Source organism: Charadrius vociferus, unplaced genomic scaffold, assembly GCF_000708025.1.
Source record: "Charadrius vociferus isolate BGI_N301 unplaced genomic scaffold, ASM70802v2 scaffold162, whole genome shotgun sequence".
NCBI lineage: Eukaryota > Metazoa > Chordata > Aves > Charadriiformes > Charadriidae > Charadrius > Charadrius vociferus.
In genome coordinates, this window is record NW_009647236.1 from 723,754 (window position 1) to 741,905 (window position 18,152).

The 18,152-nt window shown below is 40.0% G+C and overlaps 1 protein-coding gene across 1 annotated transcript in view; it reads left to right on the top strand.

Annotated features, from left to right (window-relative positions):
* POLQ (polymerase (DNA directed), theta) overlaps positions 1 to 18,152 on the top strand; it is a 57,884-nt gene that overhangs the window by 22,393 nt on the left and 17,339 nt on the right. The window contains exons 10-22 of the mRNA XM_009879939.1: positions 297 to 439; positions 1,701 to 1,905; positions 2,812 to 2,954; positions 5,260 to 5,453; positions 5,767 to 5,891; positions 7,347 to 7,590; positions 8,393 to 9,003; positions 9,466 to 10,979; positions 11,046 to 11,535; positions 12,565 to 12,708; positions 14,319 to 14,515; positions 16,013 to 16,253; positions 17,378 to 17,571. Of these exons, the coding sequence (XP_009878241.1) occupies positions 297 to 439; positions 1,701 to 1,905; positions 2,812 to 2,954; positions 5,260 to 5,453; positions 5,767 to 5,891; positions 7,347 to 7,590; positions 8,393 to 9,003; positions 9,466 to 10,979; positions 11,046 to 11,535; positions 12,565 to 12,708; positions 14,319 to 14,515; positions 16,013 to 16,253; positions 17,378 to 17,571 (4,445 nt within the window). The remainder of the gene's footprint in view (positions 1 to 296; positions 440 to 1,700; positions 1,906 to 2,811; positions 2,955 to 5,259; positions 5,454 to 5,766; positions 5,892 to 7,346; positions 7,591 to 8,392; positions 9,004 to 9,465; positions 10,980 to 11,045; positions 11,536 to 12,564; positions 12,709 to 14,318; positions 14,516 to 16,012; positions 16,254 to 17,377; positions 17,572 to 18,152) is intronic.

Genomic DNA, 18,152 nt, shown 5'->3' on the forward strand with positions numbered 1-18,152 from the left:
AGCTCTTTAGCTTATTTGGCAAGGCCCTGACCAGGCTAATGTAACTTTGAAGTTTGCTCTGCGTTTAGTTCTTAAATATTATGCATCTGTGGAGTTCTTACATAGCAATGGATATGCTGTTCAAGGTTACAGAGGTTTTTTCCTCTTTGTTTTTTTTATTCAGCTTTTTTCAAAAATACCTACAGTTTTTCATTCCACTAATACATCCTTGTTGAACTGCATGTAGCTGTTACAGTGCTAAGATGCAATGCTAATGTCATTAATGTTTTTTTGTTTGTTCTTTTCTTTTCCTATAGGGGAGAGCATTTTAGTTTGCAAGCCCTCAGAAAGATCAAAAGGCACTGCTCTACTTCAGGGATCTCTCAAGCCTGTTTGCAGTTGTTTGCTTAGAAGAGAAGGGGAAGGCGTTGCTTCTAGCATGAAAAGAGCAATACTTGAGGTACAGGACATGTGGAGAGGGATTAGAACTGTGTTTGCGCTCTTGAAATTGTAGGATGGAGTTTTTTTGTGACACCATCAAATGTTTTCTCTGTATTTTCCTCTTATTCTGTTTTCTCCCTTGTCAACCCAAGCAGCTTCAGAAGAAAATTACTCGGGTCTGCCAGTGTGCTTCAGTATTTAGCATTTTGTTTGGTATGTTTCAGTCTCTGCTTGTTGCAGATTAGGACGTGAGCACGCTCAAACAAGGGTTACTAAGCTTTGCTTTTGCATTTAGATATACTCAAACTGCAGGCAGAAATAAGTGTAATACTTAAATTTTGGTGAGCAAACAGGTAAGGTACCCAATTCACTCCCTCTAGCCTCCCCTCCTGTGTAGGGTTCCTACAGGAGTGAAAAGGACCAAAAGGGTGTTGTTCCACATAAGTGAGCCTATCTCCTTTTCCAAAGTTGCTTGTGGGCTTGAGCTGAGCGTGGACTTTCTTAAATATGGTTCATTTGCTGTACTACTCCTACTGTCTTGTGAAAGCTGCTGTGGTACTTAGGACTTGGTTGTGATTCCATAGATTTTGAATTTTTAGCAGACCAATGGAATTTCTAAATGCGTTTTTCTACATAAGAGCTGTCTAAAAGATGGTGTTGCTTTATAACATGAAAAAAATCCATTGAAACCATGAAAGTAAGTTTTTAGTTAAAGATTTTGCTATCTCAGAGAAGACATACACATGGAAATGACTCACAAGGAAAAAGCAGTTATGTGAAAAACAAAACTAAAACAAAATCCAAGGGAAAAAAGATCACTCAATCAGGAAAACAGTGATGGGGTATAGCATTCATATTTATTGAGAGAAAACTTTAGTATGCTGAAAAGCCTTAGGAGAACTCCTCCTTCCTTTTTTGCTTTCTGTCTTCAGAAAATTGCAGTCTATGTTCTAACCTTTTAAAAATATTTCACAGTGTTGGCAAAGCAAAGTGCCTAGGGCTAGTCTCAAATCTTAATTGCTACTGTTTGTATATCTGCTATCAAAATAATATTTTATAATTCATTCCTTCCTGTAGCTTAGTCCTCTTACTTCTTCCTAAGGTGTCTAACTTGTTGCCAAGAAATGTCCTTAAAGGTTGGCAGTTACTTTGCCTCATAGTTCTCCTCTCGTACTGGTTCTTTAAAACTTAGATAGCTGATGGATCAATCTTTTTGATTCTCTGACCCAATACTCCATCCTACTGCTTCTCTGGCAATAACATGTAGTTTTCTTCAACAGATCATAGCTGGGGGAGTGGCCAGCACTCCAGATGATGTGCAGACCTACGCTTCTTGCACTCTTCTTGCATCCAGCTTGAAGGAAAGCAAGTGGGGAAATGAGAAAGCACAAGACAAAGTGCAGACTGGACCTATTGAGGCTTGTGTGGCATGGTTGCTGGAAAATGAATTCATTCAGGTCCTGGAATCTGACAGTGATGTGAAAGGTAATGTTGGTGTTCTCAGTGATTGCAGTTAGCAGTTTTGAATCAGTAAATCTTTTGCAGCTGGGTAGATGTTAATTTAACTTTATAATAAGGACTTCTGTGCATTTTTGGTTTTATTTTAAAGAATTGTGTGTATCAAGAACTTCTTAGCATTCTGGAGGTTGTCTTTATACCTGCTTTAACACTTTTTGCATGCACTTGTTCTTCTTGGAAGGCCTCTCTTTGCCCATCACCTCTAAGACTGATGCATCCTAGTCTACAAATTCCCAAACTATGTTTAAACAAGGCATACTTTTACTACAGGATTTGTGTACATTAACTGTCAACTACGATTTTTGTCTTTCTGAAGAAAAAAAGAGTCTGTTCTAAGAGTGCAAGTCTCTTCTAAAATTGCTTGGTGTACATGGTTGCCCTTTTTCCTGATTTTGGCTATTGTCTTAAAATGGCTAAGAATGAGCCTCTTGCAGTAACAGTAAGAATCCCCATTACAGGTTAATTTGTGTCTCTTTAAGAAAAGATGACAGGAGATATTTGGCATTCCTAAGAAAGAAATACTCAAAATGGTAACTCCTAGGCAGGATGGCAGATGGGATTCCACTGTTTTTTTCTTCAAATAGTTATCACAACTGTTAGTGTGAGTAATTAGAAATATTCAAGCTTGTGATGTGGCCTCTGAAAAAGACTAGTTTAGACTGAGGCAAGTCTAAACCTTTTATTGTTTCAATTTTCCTGTCTTCAGAATGGAGAAATACACTATTTCTTCTTGAAAAAGCAGTTGGGAAAAGTTAGTAGAATTGATATCTATAAAGTGCATTGCAACCTGAAAATGAGATATAAACTTGCACTGAAGTGTTTCTGTGGTGATTTGTTTTGTTTTATTTTGTTTTTGTTTTTTTTTTTTAACAGCAAAGGTTTATCATGCAACACATCTTGGCTCAGCTACTCTTTCCTCTTCTCTTTCACCAACTGAAGCTATGGAAATCTTTGCTGACCTGCAACGAGCTATGAAAAGCTTTGTTCTGGAGAATGATCTGCATATTGTCTATTTGGTAGGTTCCTCGTTCAATGTTTTGTATTTTGTACTGCCAAAACTAAGGAAAGGAGAGAAAGCACAATGCAGAGTTCTTGTGGGCTCCATGAAAATAGCAGTTTCTTTATGGTTTGCTTAGCTCATCCTTCATGAAGAAAAGAATTGAATGTTCTTCAGAACTAGTCTGTTCCCATAGTGTCTGTTGTGTAGGCAGGTGCTGCATGTCCATCCCATTGTTGTCACTCCTGACTTCAAAAGATTTCAGAACTTTAAAAGTTTTAGGTGTAGGATAATGGTAATTTTTCTGAGACTTGAAGCTGAAACAAATTGGTTTTGTTGTGTTTGGGATCAGCAGGCTGCATCTCAGATTACTTTTGGAGGCTCAGAAAACTTTTGCGGTTTTAACATCTGTTTTGCCTACAAAAACCCTCTGAGAACTGCACTGCGTTCTTCCTGTGGGTGTGCCTTTCTTCGGTTCAGTAATGGTGAAATTAATTTCTGATTTAGTTGACTTGCCTGGCGATGCTGCCAGTGTGATAAATCTTTTGATGGGAAAGTGTCCCAAAGTTTGTTAAGATTTATGTGCAGGTACACTTAAAAAGCTAAGCAACGCTATTTAAGACCTTCGGAGAGGAAGCCATGAACCTGTGAAGGTTAGTGAGGCAACAAGATGGAGTTGCAGTGAACATCTTAGGATTTACAGCTGCCAGAGGCCGATCATGCAATCATCATCTGAAATTTGACAGTTGTCTTTAGCCTCCTTAAGTATAGAGTGTGTTCTCTTTACGAGGAAAAATTTGGGCATCTTGTCTGAGAGAAAAAGTTCACTCCAAGGAGAATATGCTTGTGGGTACAGAAGTTCTTGAGCTGGGGAATGGGGGAGGCAAGAGACTGAGGGTGACTGTCTCTGCTTGCTGTGTTAATTAACCTAGTTATTGGCTGATACTGATCGATTTTGGGTTTTTTATCTACTAGTGTGCCAGATGTACCCATATCTCTGTTGTAGAGGACCACATAATATTTCTTCTATTTCTAATAGGCAAAGTCGACGATTTTGTGTGATGCACCAGTGATTTTTTTCCCTGTTTGCATCTCCAAAACAGAAAAAAGGGATGAATTTTGTTTGTGTTCTTGGGTAGGGACAGTGATGGCGATATATTTTTTTTTACCCTGTAGTTTTTAATTGCAGCAACTTGTCTAATGTTATTTTAAATATCAAATACACTGTTGAACAAAATGTTCTTGAGATGATTCTCTTCCATTAAGCTAGCCTAAAACAATTTCTTGCAAGTCTGTTCATTTTCAGGGCCAAAGGTTTGTTTAGTTTTGGTGGCTACTTTTTTTTTAAAAGAATTATTCTCCATGTGTTCCTTATGGGCTACAGGGAAATTATCTGCTATAATGCTTCTTAATTCTCTTAGGCTTGAATCTTTTACTTGTACAAGTATGAGACTGAATTCCAAGACTTTGTATTTTAGGAAAGTTGATTAAAACAAATAAGTATTTGTTAGGCTAGAAAAAGAGTTTTCTTTAAAGAAAAAACCCAACCATGTAACAAAAAAAGACAATCCGCCACCTTAATGACTCTTGTTCTTCTCAGCAGATGAAGGGGTATGGGTGATTTACAGCTACGTAGGCATCTGGTATTCTGTGTTATGTTAAATGCTCCCCAACAACTTTTAGTTATTTCAAAATAACCTTGCAGTATATTGGTACAGGTATGAAGACATTTTGTCTTCTCACACTGAAACTGACTCTGTGCTGACTGAATGATAACAGAATTGGGTTTCTGTCTAAAAGTGTTTGAATGTTCTGGATGGCTTTTTTGTTAGTGTTAATAAAAGATGAGGTTTCTTGTACTCCAGGTAAACGAAAGCTCCAGCAAGTTCTGGCAAAATCTGTGTTCCCTTCTGCTTTATCAGATGCCATGGCAGTGGTTAGTATGGTTGCTAGTGGTTTTAAGAGGCTGATAGATATCTGTCAGTTTTGTTAACAAAAGAATAAAGTTTTCTTTTCTTAAAGGAGAATAAAGATGCAGCTTAAAAATCTTCTAGTGCTTGGATTTAGGGAGTAATCTGACAAAGATCCCAAGTTGTTTAATCATTAGAGTACCTGTATGAATCAGATCTCATCAGTACAAATATTAAAAAAAACTAGGTTAGAAGAGCTTTTACTTTCTTCAGGGTACATGGTTATGACTCAGTGCCTCTAAGTAGTGCGTAGGATGCTCTAACCACATTCCCTAGGTTGTATTTTTGTTTACCCAGAGCTCTGTTCTGTTTGTTTCTCTGAAATAGTTTTTTGTATTGTCTTATTTTCTTTAGGTCACCCCAGTGTATGAGGAGTGGACCACAATTGATTGGTACCAGTTTTTCTGCTTATGGGAGAAGCTGCCTGCCTCAATGAAACGTGTAGCTGAGCTGGTGGGGATTGAAGAAGGCTTTCTTGCTCGCTCTGTAAAGGGCAAAATCATAGCTAAAACAGAGAAACAGCACAGACAAATGGCCATCCACAAAAGGTAGCCACAAATGGGTGTGAATGTGCAAAGACTAGAGGTTATAACATGTGGAGTAGACAGGTTCTGCGTCTGTTTTCAGTAACTGGCTCTCTTTCTGGGTGAGCTGATAGCTCAGAGAATGTGGACCTGGTCTGCTCTGGACTGAGAACACTGCTGGCGCAAGCTGTTTGTGCTGGTGCTTTTGGAAGCCATCTCTTTCTTTTGCAGGCAATGCTATAGCACCATTCTGTCCTATGCTATCACAGTGCATTTTGCCATGTACACTTATGTGCCCTGGATGATGATTTTATTTCGGTGTGTACTTCTTCTACAGGTTTTTCACCAGTCTTGCCCTTCTGGATTTAATCAGTGAGGTTCCCTTAAAGGATATGACCAAGAAATATGGCTGTAGTCGTGGCCAGCTTCAATCCTTGCAACAGTCTGCTGCCACCTATGCAGGTGAGTTGTCCCCCAGGAGTCTTAGGCTAGTCTGTTTTCTTTCCTTCCAGATATGGGGATAAGACAGCCACAGGGTGGTACTAACAACAGTCAGTCTTGTAAACCACTTCCAGCTTTATAGCTTAATCTGTGGTTGCCCTTGCTTTGAGGTGGAACCACAGAGTGTGCTGTGGGAAGGGGGCCAGCTGAGTGGAATCAGGCAGTGCTGTAGCATGCTGGGGTGTGTGGAAATTATCTGTGTACTCTATGGGAATGTAGTTTGTTCAGTTCTAAGTATGGAAATATGTACAAGTCCATTCTGAAGCTTTACTTTATCAGGAAAGAGTATCTTTCAGCATGGGTGAAGTTTGGGGTCTCTAAGGCTTAGCATAGCTTTCTCCCGGTTGCCAAGTTAAAAGGCCAGAAAGTATAAGTTTATACTTCTCAAAAGAGAGTGAGTAGTTTCTGGGTTATTTATCACCAGATAACAAGAGGTCAGATAGCTGTCACCTTTAACTTAACTTCCTTAAGAGGGCTGTGTAGGAGTAGAAGTAACAGCCCACCATGTGACTGAGATTTTTTTTTTTTTCTATTGCCTTAGTCCTCCATTACTCCATAAGTGGGTCTTCAATTTTTAAGGCAGTTTTAGCTCAACTTGTGAAACCTTATGTGTGGGTTGCAGCATGAGTCAAAGCCCCAAAATGAAAAGGTCACGCCAACTGATGCAGAGTAGTTTAAATTAATTCTGGTAGTATAAATAACTTCTTGTTGTAGCAGTTTCATAATTCTCTATTCCCAGTGTTAATAATTTTCACAAAAGTAATTTGGGAAGTAAAAGGAACTGTTGACATGACACATAGTTAAGAAATATGATAAAAGTTGTATTCTATAATCACTGTAAAAATAGTGAGGGATGCTGTGCCTTTCAGTTATTTTCATATTCTGTAGATGCAATCTGTGAGTAAGAAACTGTCTTTTCCCTGCTCTTTTCCTCCTCCCATGTGCTGGGGGCTGCAACTGTAACCTTTATCATAGGCTTTGTTACCTCCTGTGATGCTCTCAGTAACTGAAGTTCTGCAGGCCAAGTTCTGCTCTTATGAACATCAGTACTGGCTTTTCTCAAAGAACCGTGGCTTCTCTTTTTGCCTCTCGTCACTGCTTTTTCTGTCTTATTTTCGTCAGTGTGTTTGGTTCATATGAATCCTGTTACAGGATATGTATGTGCTTCACACTCTCAAGATTAGCGTCTTTGAAAAAGCAGTGTCATTCAGAGTTTCTGCCTCACTGATAAACTAGATCAGAATTCTGTGGGATCAGCTCCTAGTTGTAGTTATAATAAAATGAGTTAGTTTCTTTAAGTAATAGGAAGGTGAGAAATGTAAAGTGAATGCTAATTCAGATGAGGGGTGAAAAATGGATCCAGCTTAATAGAACTGGAGCTGGAGTTAAGACATTGATGTACCTTCTGTGTTCCAGGGATGGTAACGGTTTTCTGTAATCGACTGGGCTGGCACAACATGGAGCTGTTGCTCTCTCAGTTCCAGAGCCGCCTCACTTTTGGGGTTCATAGGGAGCTTTGTGACCTGGTACGAGTGTCTCTGCTGAATGCTCAGCGTGCTAGGATGCTTTACAATGCTGGCTTTGTCACAGTGGCTGATCTTGCTAAAGCCAGTCCTGATGATGTGGCAACTGCTCTGAAGAATTCAGTACCATTCAAAAGGTGAGAAATCAGTAAATCCAGAAGTCAAGTAAAAGAGTTTGTTTGTAAGGTGAAGGATTACAGGATGAAACCTGTAATAAAATACGTCAAGCTTTTGGGACTTGGTGCCAACTGTTAGTTAGAAATTACTTGTAAGTGACTGTTACTGATCATAGTCATTCCATGACTGTTTTGAAATGAATAGAAGCATCTTTTATTTGCAGCATAAGTTTGTGAGACCTACAGTTTCTTCTTACTCCTCTTTTCAATGCACTGTTTAGTCCTGGGTGAATTGTTAATGCTTTCTGGAGACTTTTTTCTGCCTCTAAAAGGCATCTCCACTGTGCATTCAAGTGAGTTGATGATTTATTACTGTACATCATCTGAGATTCTCTTGTGATTTTCATGTTAGTGCAATGACAAGCTTTCTTCATCAAGTACCTGTTGGACTGTGCCATGATACCGGTCTGGTTCATGCTCCTGGAGTTTCCTTTCTTTGGAAAACAGTGCATGGATGAGGATTGATTCAGATCTGGATCTTGCCCTAGTAGGGGGTTGGGACTCAGCTGGGGTACATGTTGGGACACAGAAACCTGGGAATACTTCTGGGGTATGCAGCCAGTAATATCTTTCATCGACATCAATTTACATATAGAAAATTGAAAGTTATTTCCTGTTAAGTGCATTATATATTTTGGATATAGTGCTTCTGTGAAGGTGTGAAGCTAATTGAAATCAGAGTGTGGCAGAATAGTGCCTGCTTCTTGTGTTGTTTGTTGTTTTCTGCATGAATGTTTACATCTGTCTGTTACCTTTTCCATAGTGTTCGTAGGGCTGTGGATGAAGATGAAGAATCAGCAGAGGAGCGTCGAACTGTGCGCAGCATCTGGATGGCTGGAATGAAAGGCTTAACTGAAGGAGAAGCAGCTTCCCTCATTGTGGAGGAAGCCAGGGGACTTCTCCAGCAGGATTTGGCACTGATGGGAGTGCAATGGAACCCAGAATCTTTTCTCGAGACTGATACATCCTCTACGATCAGCAGCGAGTCAGAACTGGAAGACAGACTACAAAGATCAAGTGACGAGCAGTCTTCTGAGTCTTCGAGGTTGTTAAACAAAAAAGGCTGCAGAGTTCAACATTGTAAAGGCCTTGGTTCTCAGACTGGAAAGTTATCAAATATTAAAAAGGGATATAAAAGGCAACTAAGTGGTAGTACGGAGAACTCCAGATTTGAGAGTGAAGTCTCAGGCAATGATGATATTGTGTACAGTGCTAGAAAACGGCCAAATATGTGCAGAGATGATCAAAACTTAGAAGGAATTTCTCTGGTCAAAACCAAGATGGATTCCAGGAAAGCAATTCCAGAACTCCCTAATGAACAAGGGAAAACACCAATATTGAGAACAAAGACTTCAGCATCTAGATTGATAAAAAGTACGGACGTGCATTTAAACCGAACTAGAAACAAAAATACTGCTTCAAAACCGCAGAGGTCACTTCTTGAAGATTCAAATATGCTTAGCATAGATGTGCAAAAGCCTCCTGCTTTCCACCCCACTATCTCTACAGATAATTTTTTTTCAGAGCAAAATAATAAGGAATTTATAGAAATAGGGTCTGTAACTCATAAAGTCTCAAATTCTTTACTGATGGGGAAAATTAATTTTGGGAGGAAAGATAAAATGGAAGGATTACTTACAGAGCCTACCACCACTAATGAAGGCACGCCTAAGGGGAGAGCATGTTTCCAGGCACCTGTTACATTGCAGCGTACTCCACACACTGATGTGGAGACACATAATATTATAGGAAGTCTAGTAATACCTGGTAGGGCTAGGACACAGACAAATGAAAATACTGATGATAAGCAGAATAAAATTAATAAAATGCAAACAGATGCGAGCTGGGCTCAGGCAATGATTGGTAGGCAGCAGATGGCTTTAGACACAGATCATTGTAATGTAACTGCTAGCTGCTCTGGGTGTGGAGATGTCCATTGTGGCAGCAGGATACAGAAGCCTGTGCATTTTTGTCTTGGTAAGGATAAATCCTGCCATATTCAGATTCAGAATGGTGGCAAAAATGGGAGCGAAAAGCCCAATGGAATATTGTTACGAGTTGGCGCGCTACAGAAAGCCAACAGTCATCCTGAGGGTTTTCTGAAAGACTCTCTGGTAAAATCCAGAGGTGTTTGCAATGCAGATGGTGTTCAGAGAGGTCCACCCTCTGATCTGTTTTCTGACTCCAGAGACTTTGAAGAGAGCTTCCAGTTGGATACTCAAACGGAGATGATAATAAAACAGGAGGGAGCATCTGGAATCACAGGACAGCAGGGAATACAAGGTTCAGAGCTGGCAGCAATAGCACAGCAGGAAATCTCCAAGAAGCTAAGCACTTCATGCACTGAGAATGCTACTGATGAAAAGCTGGCTGCAACAGTCAGGAAACTGGGCTTATCAAGTCTTATCACAACAAATAACATTACAAAAAACACAGCTCAGCACTGCAGTAATAAAGTTTTGGAGTCTGGAGGCCTTAATTTACAGCCCGTGGCGAAGGAAATAGAATCTGCACCTTGCCTTAAAGATAGCGATTTCTCAGTGACTGACTCCCAGCTACACAGTTTTCTACAAGATTACCACACCCAAAATTCAGTGAAAGGGGAAAGCGTATCTAAAGACCTCAATAAAGCAACCTCCGCTTTTGGTAGGGACCACATTGTACAAGTAGAATGCCACCCTGTCCCTGAAACAAGCCTGAATATGAGTGATAGCTTGCTATTTGATGATAGCTTCAGTAATGTCAGCGACTTTGCAGCTGTTCACATCACGGAAGCTGACAGAAAGGACACTGTGGAGGAGCAAGAGGCTTTGCTTCCTCCAGATGGTCTTTCACAGAACCTAAGGCCTGTTCAGAGTAAGTTTGATGTCAATGGCAATCAGAAAGAGCATGAGGATCCTGCACAGTGTAACAACGTGTCTCTAGCATTCTCTGATCTAATAGCTGAAGTTTTAGATCATGCAAACTCCCCGTCTTTTCTGGAAGATCTTCCTTCTGCATTTCATGGTCAGCCAGGATTAAGAAACCCAGCAATTTGTAACAGTGACCCCAGACCAGAGGATTTAGTAGGAGATCAAGGTGAAAAGCTCAAGAAAAGCCAGCAAGCTTTAGACAAGAAAACCCATCCAGTGGTGTGGACTGACCACTCATTTGAACTAAGCCCGGGATTGCAGGATGCATTAGACAAATGGCCTAGTCCCTCAGGCATTGAACCAGTTTCAGTAAGCTCCTGTTTGAAAGGCAAGTTAGTTGCTCCTATTGTTAATCAAGAGCCAAATCCAGTTTTTGAATCTGACTGTTGTCAGCCAGAGCCTTTACCCACTTGCCAGGATTTAAAAAGCTCTTTCAAGGTTAAAGAAAATGAAACAGAAAACTTGGATCTTCAGAAAACAGACTGCATAACACTTCCACTTAAGGGAAGCAACAGAAAATTCTGTCCTCCACGAGACAGTAATAATATGTTTATTCCTCCAACACCCCCCAAAGAACCTTTTCCAAAGACTTCTGTTTCTCTCTCTGTGAAATCTTCAAGGAAGAGACAAGTCGCCTGCATGAATGAAAGACAGCTGATTCAGCAACAGCAGAATAGCGAGGGCAATGCAGAACAGCAGGTAAAAACACTCCAGGTCAATATTGGGAGTGTAGACCCAAGTGAGACTGATGAGATAAAAGATGATTCCACTATAGACCAAGGCTTTTCACTGCAGCTATCTCAGGATGTTTTTCCACTTGTTCCCTTAAGTGCTGAAAGTTTCACTATTATTGATGTAGCAAGTGACAAAACGCTTTTCCAGACTTTTGTTGCAGAATGGAAGGAGAAAAGCAGATTCTCCATCTCAGTGGCATGCGAAAGAACAAAATGTCTTTTGTCTCCCAAATCAACGATTGGTGGCAAATTCAAAAAAGGTCAGTTCTGTGTTCCAGCACATTATTTTGTGAACAGTAGGGTGGCATTTTCAGCTTAAAGCAGGAGTGGAGAAGGAAAAGGTTTGCAAAAAAGGAGGAAAATTACTGATATTAATTGAATATTGTCACTGTCAATAAAGCAAAGGAGCTGAGTGTTAGTAGAGGATGGAGAACTGCTGTCAAGCATTTCATTGGTAGGTCTTTGGTGATAGTAATGAAGCGTTAGCAGCTTGCTTGTTTGTGAGAGCACCTAATATTCTTAACATTTCATTGTGTATGTAATTTTGAAATGGATGTGTTGGGCAGTCCTTTTATCCTGTCTATCTTTGCATGTCATAAACAAGTTTCAGTATATTTTAAAATGAATAATGTATTTAACAGCAAAATGTACAGATTGTTCAGGGTCTCCACTGAGCAGTGTTGCTTGTGGGATTGCCCCTGAACCAAGGTTAAATATTTTTGAGTTTGTAAAAAGTAAACTAAGTTCAATATATGCATGTGTGAAATTCAGATCAGTCTCTGGGTTGTTGCAATACTGTTTCATTTTTTTCCACAGAAGTATTCATATGCTGCAGTTTGCTGCTGTTGCTATATAAACACACTTTTTCTTTAAAATAACGAGATTAAGCAGAGTTAGATTCTTTGCTGTCATATTGTGTAACAAGAGCAACAAAATTTCTTAACTATCAAAATATATTTTTGACAGACAAATGTGAAATGTTTTTCAGAGTGGAAGGAGTACATAGATTTCTGTCTCAACTCTTGAAGAGACTGCTAAGAAAGGCCAGAGTTTTGCAGGGATGCTATATGGGTAGTTGTTTCTGTTAAGAGAAATTTTTGCTATTCTAGACCTGTTGGTTTTTTTCCCTAAAAGAAACCCAGATTTTTCTCCCTATGGATAAAAATGAAGGCATATGTTCACTTTTAAGAAATTAGGCTCAACTGTATGTATTTACATTTTCAGGAACCAAACTCTTCTGTATTTATATATGCCATTTTATAATTGTAACTTAAAAATTACTCCTTTAGTAAGTTCTCCTCAGTGGATGCAAGTTAAAGATGATGGATTTCCTGTCCAAGGCTGTGAGGATATCTTGGTAGTTGGACTGGCAGTATGTTGGGGTGGAAAAGATGCCTACTATATCTCTTTGCAGCAGATTCAAGACCAGACTGGTAAGTGAGCAGACAGGCTGTGCTGTGCTACATGACTCTGCATTTCAAGAAAGTACCTTCAGCAGATTGGAGTCACAGATGGTAGGGGTTGGAAGGTACCTCTGGAGACCTAGTCCAACCCCCCTGCTAATGCAGGTTCATCCAGAGCAGGTTGCACAGGAATGCGTCCAGGCAGGTTTTGAATATCTCCAGAGAAGGAGACTCCACCACCTCTCTGGGCAGCCTGTGCCAGTGCTCTGCTACCCTCAAAGTAAAGAAGTTTTTCCTCATGTCCAGATGGAACTTCCTGTGTTCCAGTTTGTGTTTGTGCCCTTGTCCTGTTGCTGGGCACCACTGAAAAGTCTGGCCCCGTCCTCTTGACACCCACTCTTTGGATATTTGTAAGCATTGATAAGATCACCTCTCAGTCTTCTCTTCTCTAGGCTAAACAGACCCAAGTCTCAGCCTTTTCTCATAAGACAGGAGCTCCATTCCCTTGGTCATCTTCATGACCCTCTGCTGGACTCTCTTCAGTCTCTCCAGAACTGGACACAGTACTCCAGATGTGGCCTCACCAGGGCAGAATAGAGGGGGAAGATGCATTCCCTTGACCTGCTGGCCACGCTCTTTTTAATGCACCCCAGGATACCATTGGCCTTCTTGGCCCCAAGGGCATGTTGCTGGCTTATGCACAACTTGCTGTCCACCAAGATTTCCAGGTCTGTCTCTGCAGAGCTGATTTTCAGCAGGTCAACCCCTAACCTGTACTGGTGCATGGGGTTATTCCTCCCTAGGTGCAGGGCCCTACACTTGCCCTTGTTGAACTTCATTAGGTTCCTCTCTGCCCAGGTTTGTAGTGTGTCCGGGTCTCACTGAACGGCGGCACAGCCTTCTGGTGTGTCAGCCACTCCTTCCAGTTTTGTGTCATCAGTGAACTTGCTGAACGTACACCTTGCTTGACCCTCATCCAGGTCATTTATGAATATGTTGAACAAGACTGAGCCCAGTACTGACTCCTGGGAAATACCACTAGTTACAGGTTCTACAGATAGGTTCTTGGAGGTGTTTTGAGTGTTCCAAACCCAGCTCAGCTGTGTGATGGACTGATTTAGCTATATTATGCAGCAGTCTTAAGTGTTGAATGCCCTTGAACATGTTGCTCTATCTATATGCATAGATATTATGGTGCTATATAGATCTATGCATAGATCTGTGGTGCTATATAATAAGGCCAAGTAATTGGCTCAAACACTGGACTGCTGAACATGTGTATGCTAAAGTGTTAGCTTACTTCCATGTTCTCTTTAGCTTGCTTTTCTCTTTCAACCTCTTCCAATTTTTGCTCTCCAGAACAAATCTGACACTTGAATGCTGAACACAACCCAGTTTCTGCTACGTGGGCTTGTGGCTAGGGTTTGATTCCTGGCTCTCCTTTGTTTGGTAGTACAGGTACAGCGTATTGCTTTTGGGACCCTTGTCTGGTTTGATAAAATATATAATATCGGTATAGATTTATTGTTCACAGCACATTTTTTGTGCTTTAGGTGATTGCATTCAAGATTTTTCTCTTGCCTTTCTTATCACGCAGTGGGTAAAAAAAGACAATTTTTTGCTTGTGTTTCCTGCCTTAGAAATCAGTATGAGTTTGGCACCGCCGCCTTTGGACAAAAACCTGTCTGTAACAGAGAGACTGTATCACCTGCAGCTGTACCTGCAGAAGAAGCCCAAGCAGGAGCGCTCACTCATCATGTATAACTTCATTCAGCACTACAAGACTCTGGTGATGGCTTGTGGCATCTCCTTGGAAGGAAGTTTTGAGGACCCAAAGGTTTGCAGGATTATGAAATTCAGTTTGGGTAAAACTACTAGTATAAACACACTGGTAGAAAGACAGGAATACCTTCTGGTACTTTCCTTCTGTTAATTAGATTTGAATATGCACAGCTGTCGGGTTTTAGTGAAATTTTCTTCCAGTGGGAATTCTAGAACAGTATTTAGAGGAGACTTCTTTTGCTCTGAGTGTTCATGGTGCCCACAAGAGAAACAGAGCAGGTTCAGTGGTGGATTAACATGCTAATCTTTCATGTCTGATTGCTTGGGTGGGGAGGATGAGGTTAAATCTCTCCCCTGTTCCAGTGGACAGGGTTGAACTCTTGTTTTGTTGCTGTAAGAAGCTTGGGACTAAAGTGGCAGAAATGCTTCTGGTCCAATAATCTTATTGGTTCTGATAGCAGAAGACTTTGTAAGCAAAAGATTTACCTGCTATGTATATGGACCACCTTGCTACCACTATTTTCTCAAAATAAACCAAAGTTTATGTGTAATTTCAAAGGTTTGCGTACCATATGTAACTGAAATGAAACACTAGAAAGAGGTAAAAGCACCTTCTTGCCTTTGTTAGGAAAAGCTCTAGATGCATAGAAATTTCTGGTGTTGATTTTTAATGCTGAATAACATCATGGCAATATTAAAGTCTCCAGGTAAGCAGCTAAAGTGTTCAACAGAAGGACAAACTTAGCTTTTCATACAAGTACATAGTTTTAGGATAAAATTAAAGAGCAATGAAAGTAGCACCTTTCCCTGTACTATTCTATGTATTAAATGCAGTCATATTTGTTTATTTTAGTGATGCAATGGATATATGCATACATACAAACACACATTCACACACCCCCCAACCCCTTCTTCCCCTGTATACATGTGTTTTTTACCTTCTGCTTGCATGGCAGAGAAAATGCAGAAACCTGTGTTTCATCCTATTTTGACACAAGAAATTGAAATATAGCTATAAGCAAAATTGTTTTGAAGACAGTGGGAGGTATGAGGTTTACCACAAATAAAATTTGCTTTGCAGAATTCTTGGTACTAGTGCTGATGTGCAAAAAAAAAAAAAAAAAAAACAAACAAAAAAAGGAGAGCTCAGCTTGACTAATATTCTAGATCAATAGCAAGTTCTGATTTTTTTATAAAGTCAGTTTTCAGATTAAACATGTTTTGATCCCAATTTTCAAATGTAAACCCCTTTGTGTTAGGTTTTGATAAATGAAAAAATCTGACAACGCTTCTAGATGTGTTTAGTTGACAGAGGATAAGGTTTTCAAATGTGCAGAATTAACTTCCAGTGAGAATGAAGCTTTTCAGTGACTTATGCCCTCTTGAAGGTTTTATCTGAAACCATGTAACTTTTCCACATATTATTCCAGTCTGCATGCCAAATCAAGAAAAATAATCTGCACTATAACCTTGCATTAACCCCCAGTTAAATATTTATGTTGTATTATGACTAAAACGGAAAAAAGGTCTCATGGAGCTCTCCCTTTTTAAGGTTGCATGTTGGCTGCTCGATTCTGGCTCTAAGGAACGTACGCTTCACAACATGGTGACTAACTTTCTCCCCAGTGAGCTACCTCTACTGGAAGGGGTAGGCACCGGCCAAGGGGTGCAGAGTCTGGGGCTTAGCGCCAGCGGAGATCATTCTGGGCGATACAGAGCAGCAATAGAGTCTGTGCTTGTCTTCAACATCATGAACCAACTCCATAATGAGTTACAGAAGGAAAATCTGACAGGTAAAGAGAGCTCCTCCCGTTAGGGGTAAAGATGGAGGGTAAAGGTAGCTGTGCTACAACAGGTGGAATGATCAGTGGAGAAAAGAGGAGATTTGGAAGTTCTTATCGAAGTATATTCTGTGGCAAAATGCTAATTTGTTAAAAGAAAGGAGGGCACTTCCCTTTGAAGTACATCTGCTTTGTCAAATATTACATTTGGAATTAAAATATAATTTTTATGTCCTAAATATCCACCAGTTCCATTGGTTAAGGCAATAGCAGAGTCTATTTTAAATCTCTGAATCAAGCAGATCTTCACCTCCCAGGTGAGTACACTGGCCATTCTGAGGGGACTTGTGGGTCTTTCTGTGGTTTCTCATGACCGTGTTCAAAAGTTTTTGCATTTCCTTGTCAGAAGCAATTCTTAAAATCCTCCTACGTTTTCTGGAGGAGATTTCTTGCTCTTTGGCCTGCCCATGTAGCATTGTTTATTATGTATGCATTGTGTTCATGAAACTTTTGTGATCCCATAGTGAATGATCCCGTATGTTTGCACTAATATTTGATGGGTGCTTGTCTCTGTTTAAAAACAAACAAACCAACACCCCCCACCCCCCACAAGCACATACCTATTGGTGGGCTTTATGATTGTTTCCCCTAATTGTATCCAAAGCCTAAGATCAGGGTCCAGTCTCACTTAAGTCTTTTATTGCAAGTTTGTCACATCATTTGTGATTGTGACAACTAAACCTTGGAACATTTTTAAAACATGCGGGTGGTGGAATGAAAGTGTATCAAGTTAGAAAGCTTTACGTTAAGCACATCTGTGGTTTATAAAATGTTGATATACGGAGAGATGTGTATTTCTTAGAAGAAAAGATTTTTAACAGAAGCTGTTGTTCTCGTAAATATTTTGTTATAAAAAATTCTGGAATGCTTCTTGTTATGAAATATTTCTTACTATGAAATTTTCCAGAAACAAAAGTATTTAAACAAAATCTGTATTAAAAGATTTCAGTGTGTAAGGACATTGAGGATTTTAAAAACTGAGTATTTCCCAGTTGGTTTTTTATGAATCTGTTGATCTGCAGTTGGTCTGGTTTTGATGTTATAAAAGTTTTTCTTGGGGTTTGTACTTATTACAGATGTATTTTCTAAAGTGGAGATGCCCACCCATTATTGCTTGGCTCTGCTGGAGCTGAATGGTATTGGTTTTAGCACAGCAGCATATGAAACCCAGAAACAGGTCATGCAAGCTAAACTGAGCGAGATTGAGACCAAGGCATATCAGCTGGCAGGCCACAGCTTCTCCTTGACCAGCCCTGATGACATTGCAGAGGTAGGTGAGAGTTAGGGTGGGAGGGAGAGAACTTTCTCAGAAGTTACCCTCAAGAAGCTTTTGCTTAGATCTAAGAAAAAAACCTTCTTGGGCAGACTGTGTATGAGGAAAAGATAAAATGCAAACTGAACTCTGCTCAGAGTTGGTTTGTCTTCACACTCATGAGCTCGCTGCCTGCAAGGTGCTGTGCATCTGCTTGTTACCGATCATTCTGATTTCTGGTAACTTTAGCAGAAATAAAGAAGGTAGCAGTGGAAATAAGCACGTTGAAAATAAAAACCAAGTGGATGTAAGCATATTCTTTGTATAGGACCTTGGCTTCTCTTGGTGCATGAGATGATCTGTCAGTTAAATGGCTTTTGGAATATTTTGGATGAATGGTGCGGGACTAGAGAAGCTTTTTTGCAATACCAGTATTCCGCACACAAGATGCGATGTGATATCATGTAGTCTGAGTCTAAGAATAGTTGTACTGAATAAGTTGCATTGTTACCCTTGTCTCTGTACAGTCATGAAAGAGGAGGAAAAACTTTAAAAGTTTTTAATCAACTACTGTCTGTTTTTAAGAACCTGTATAGAAC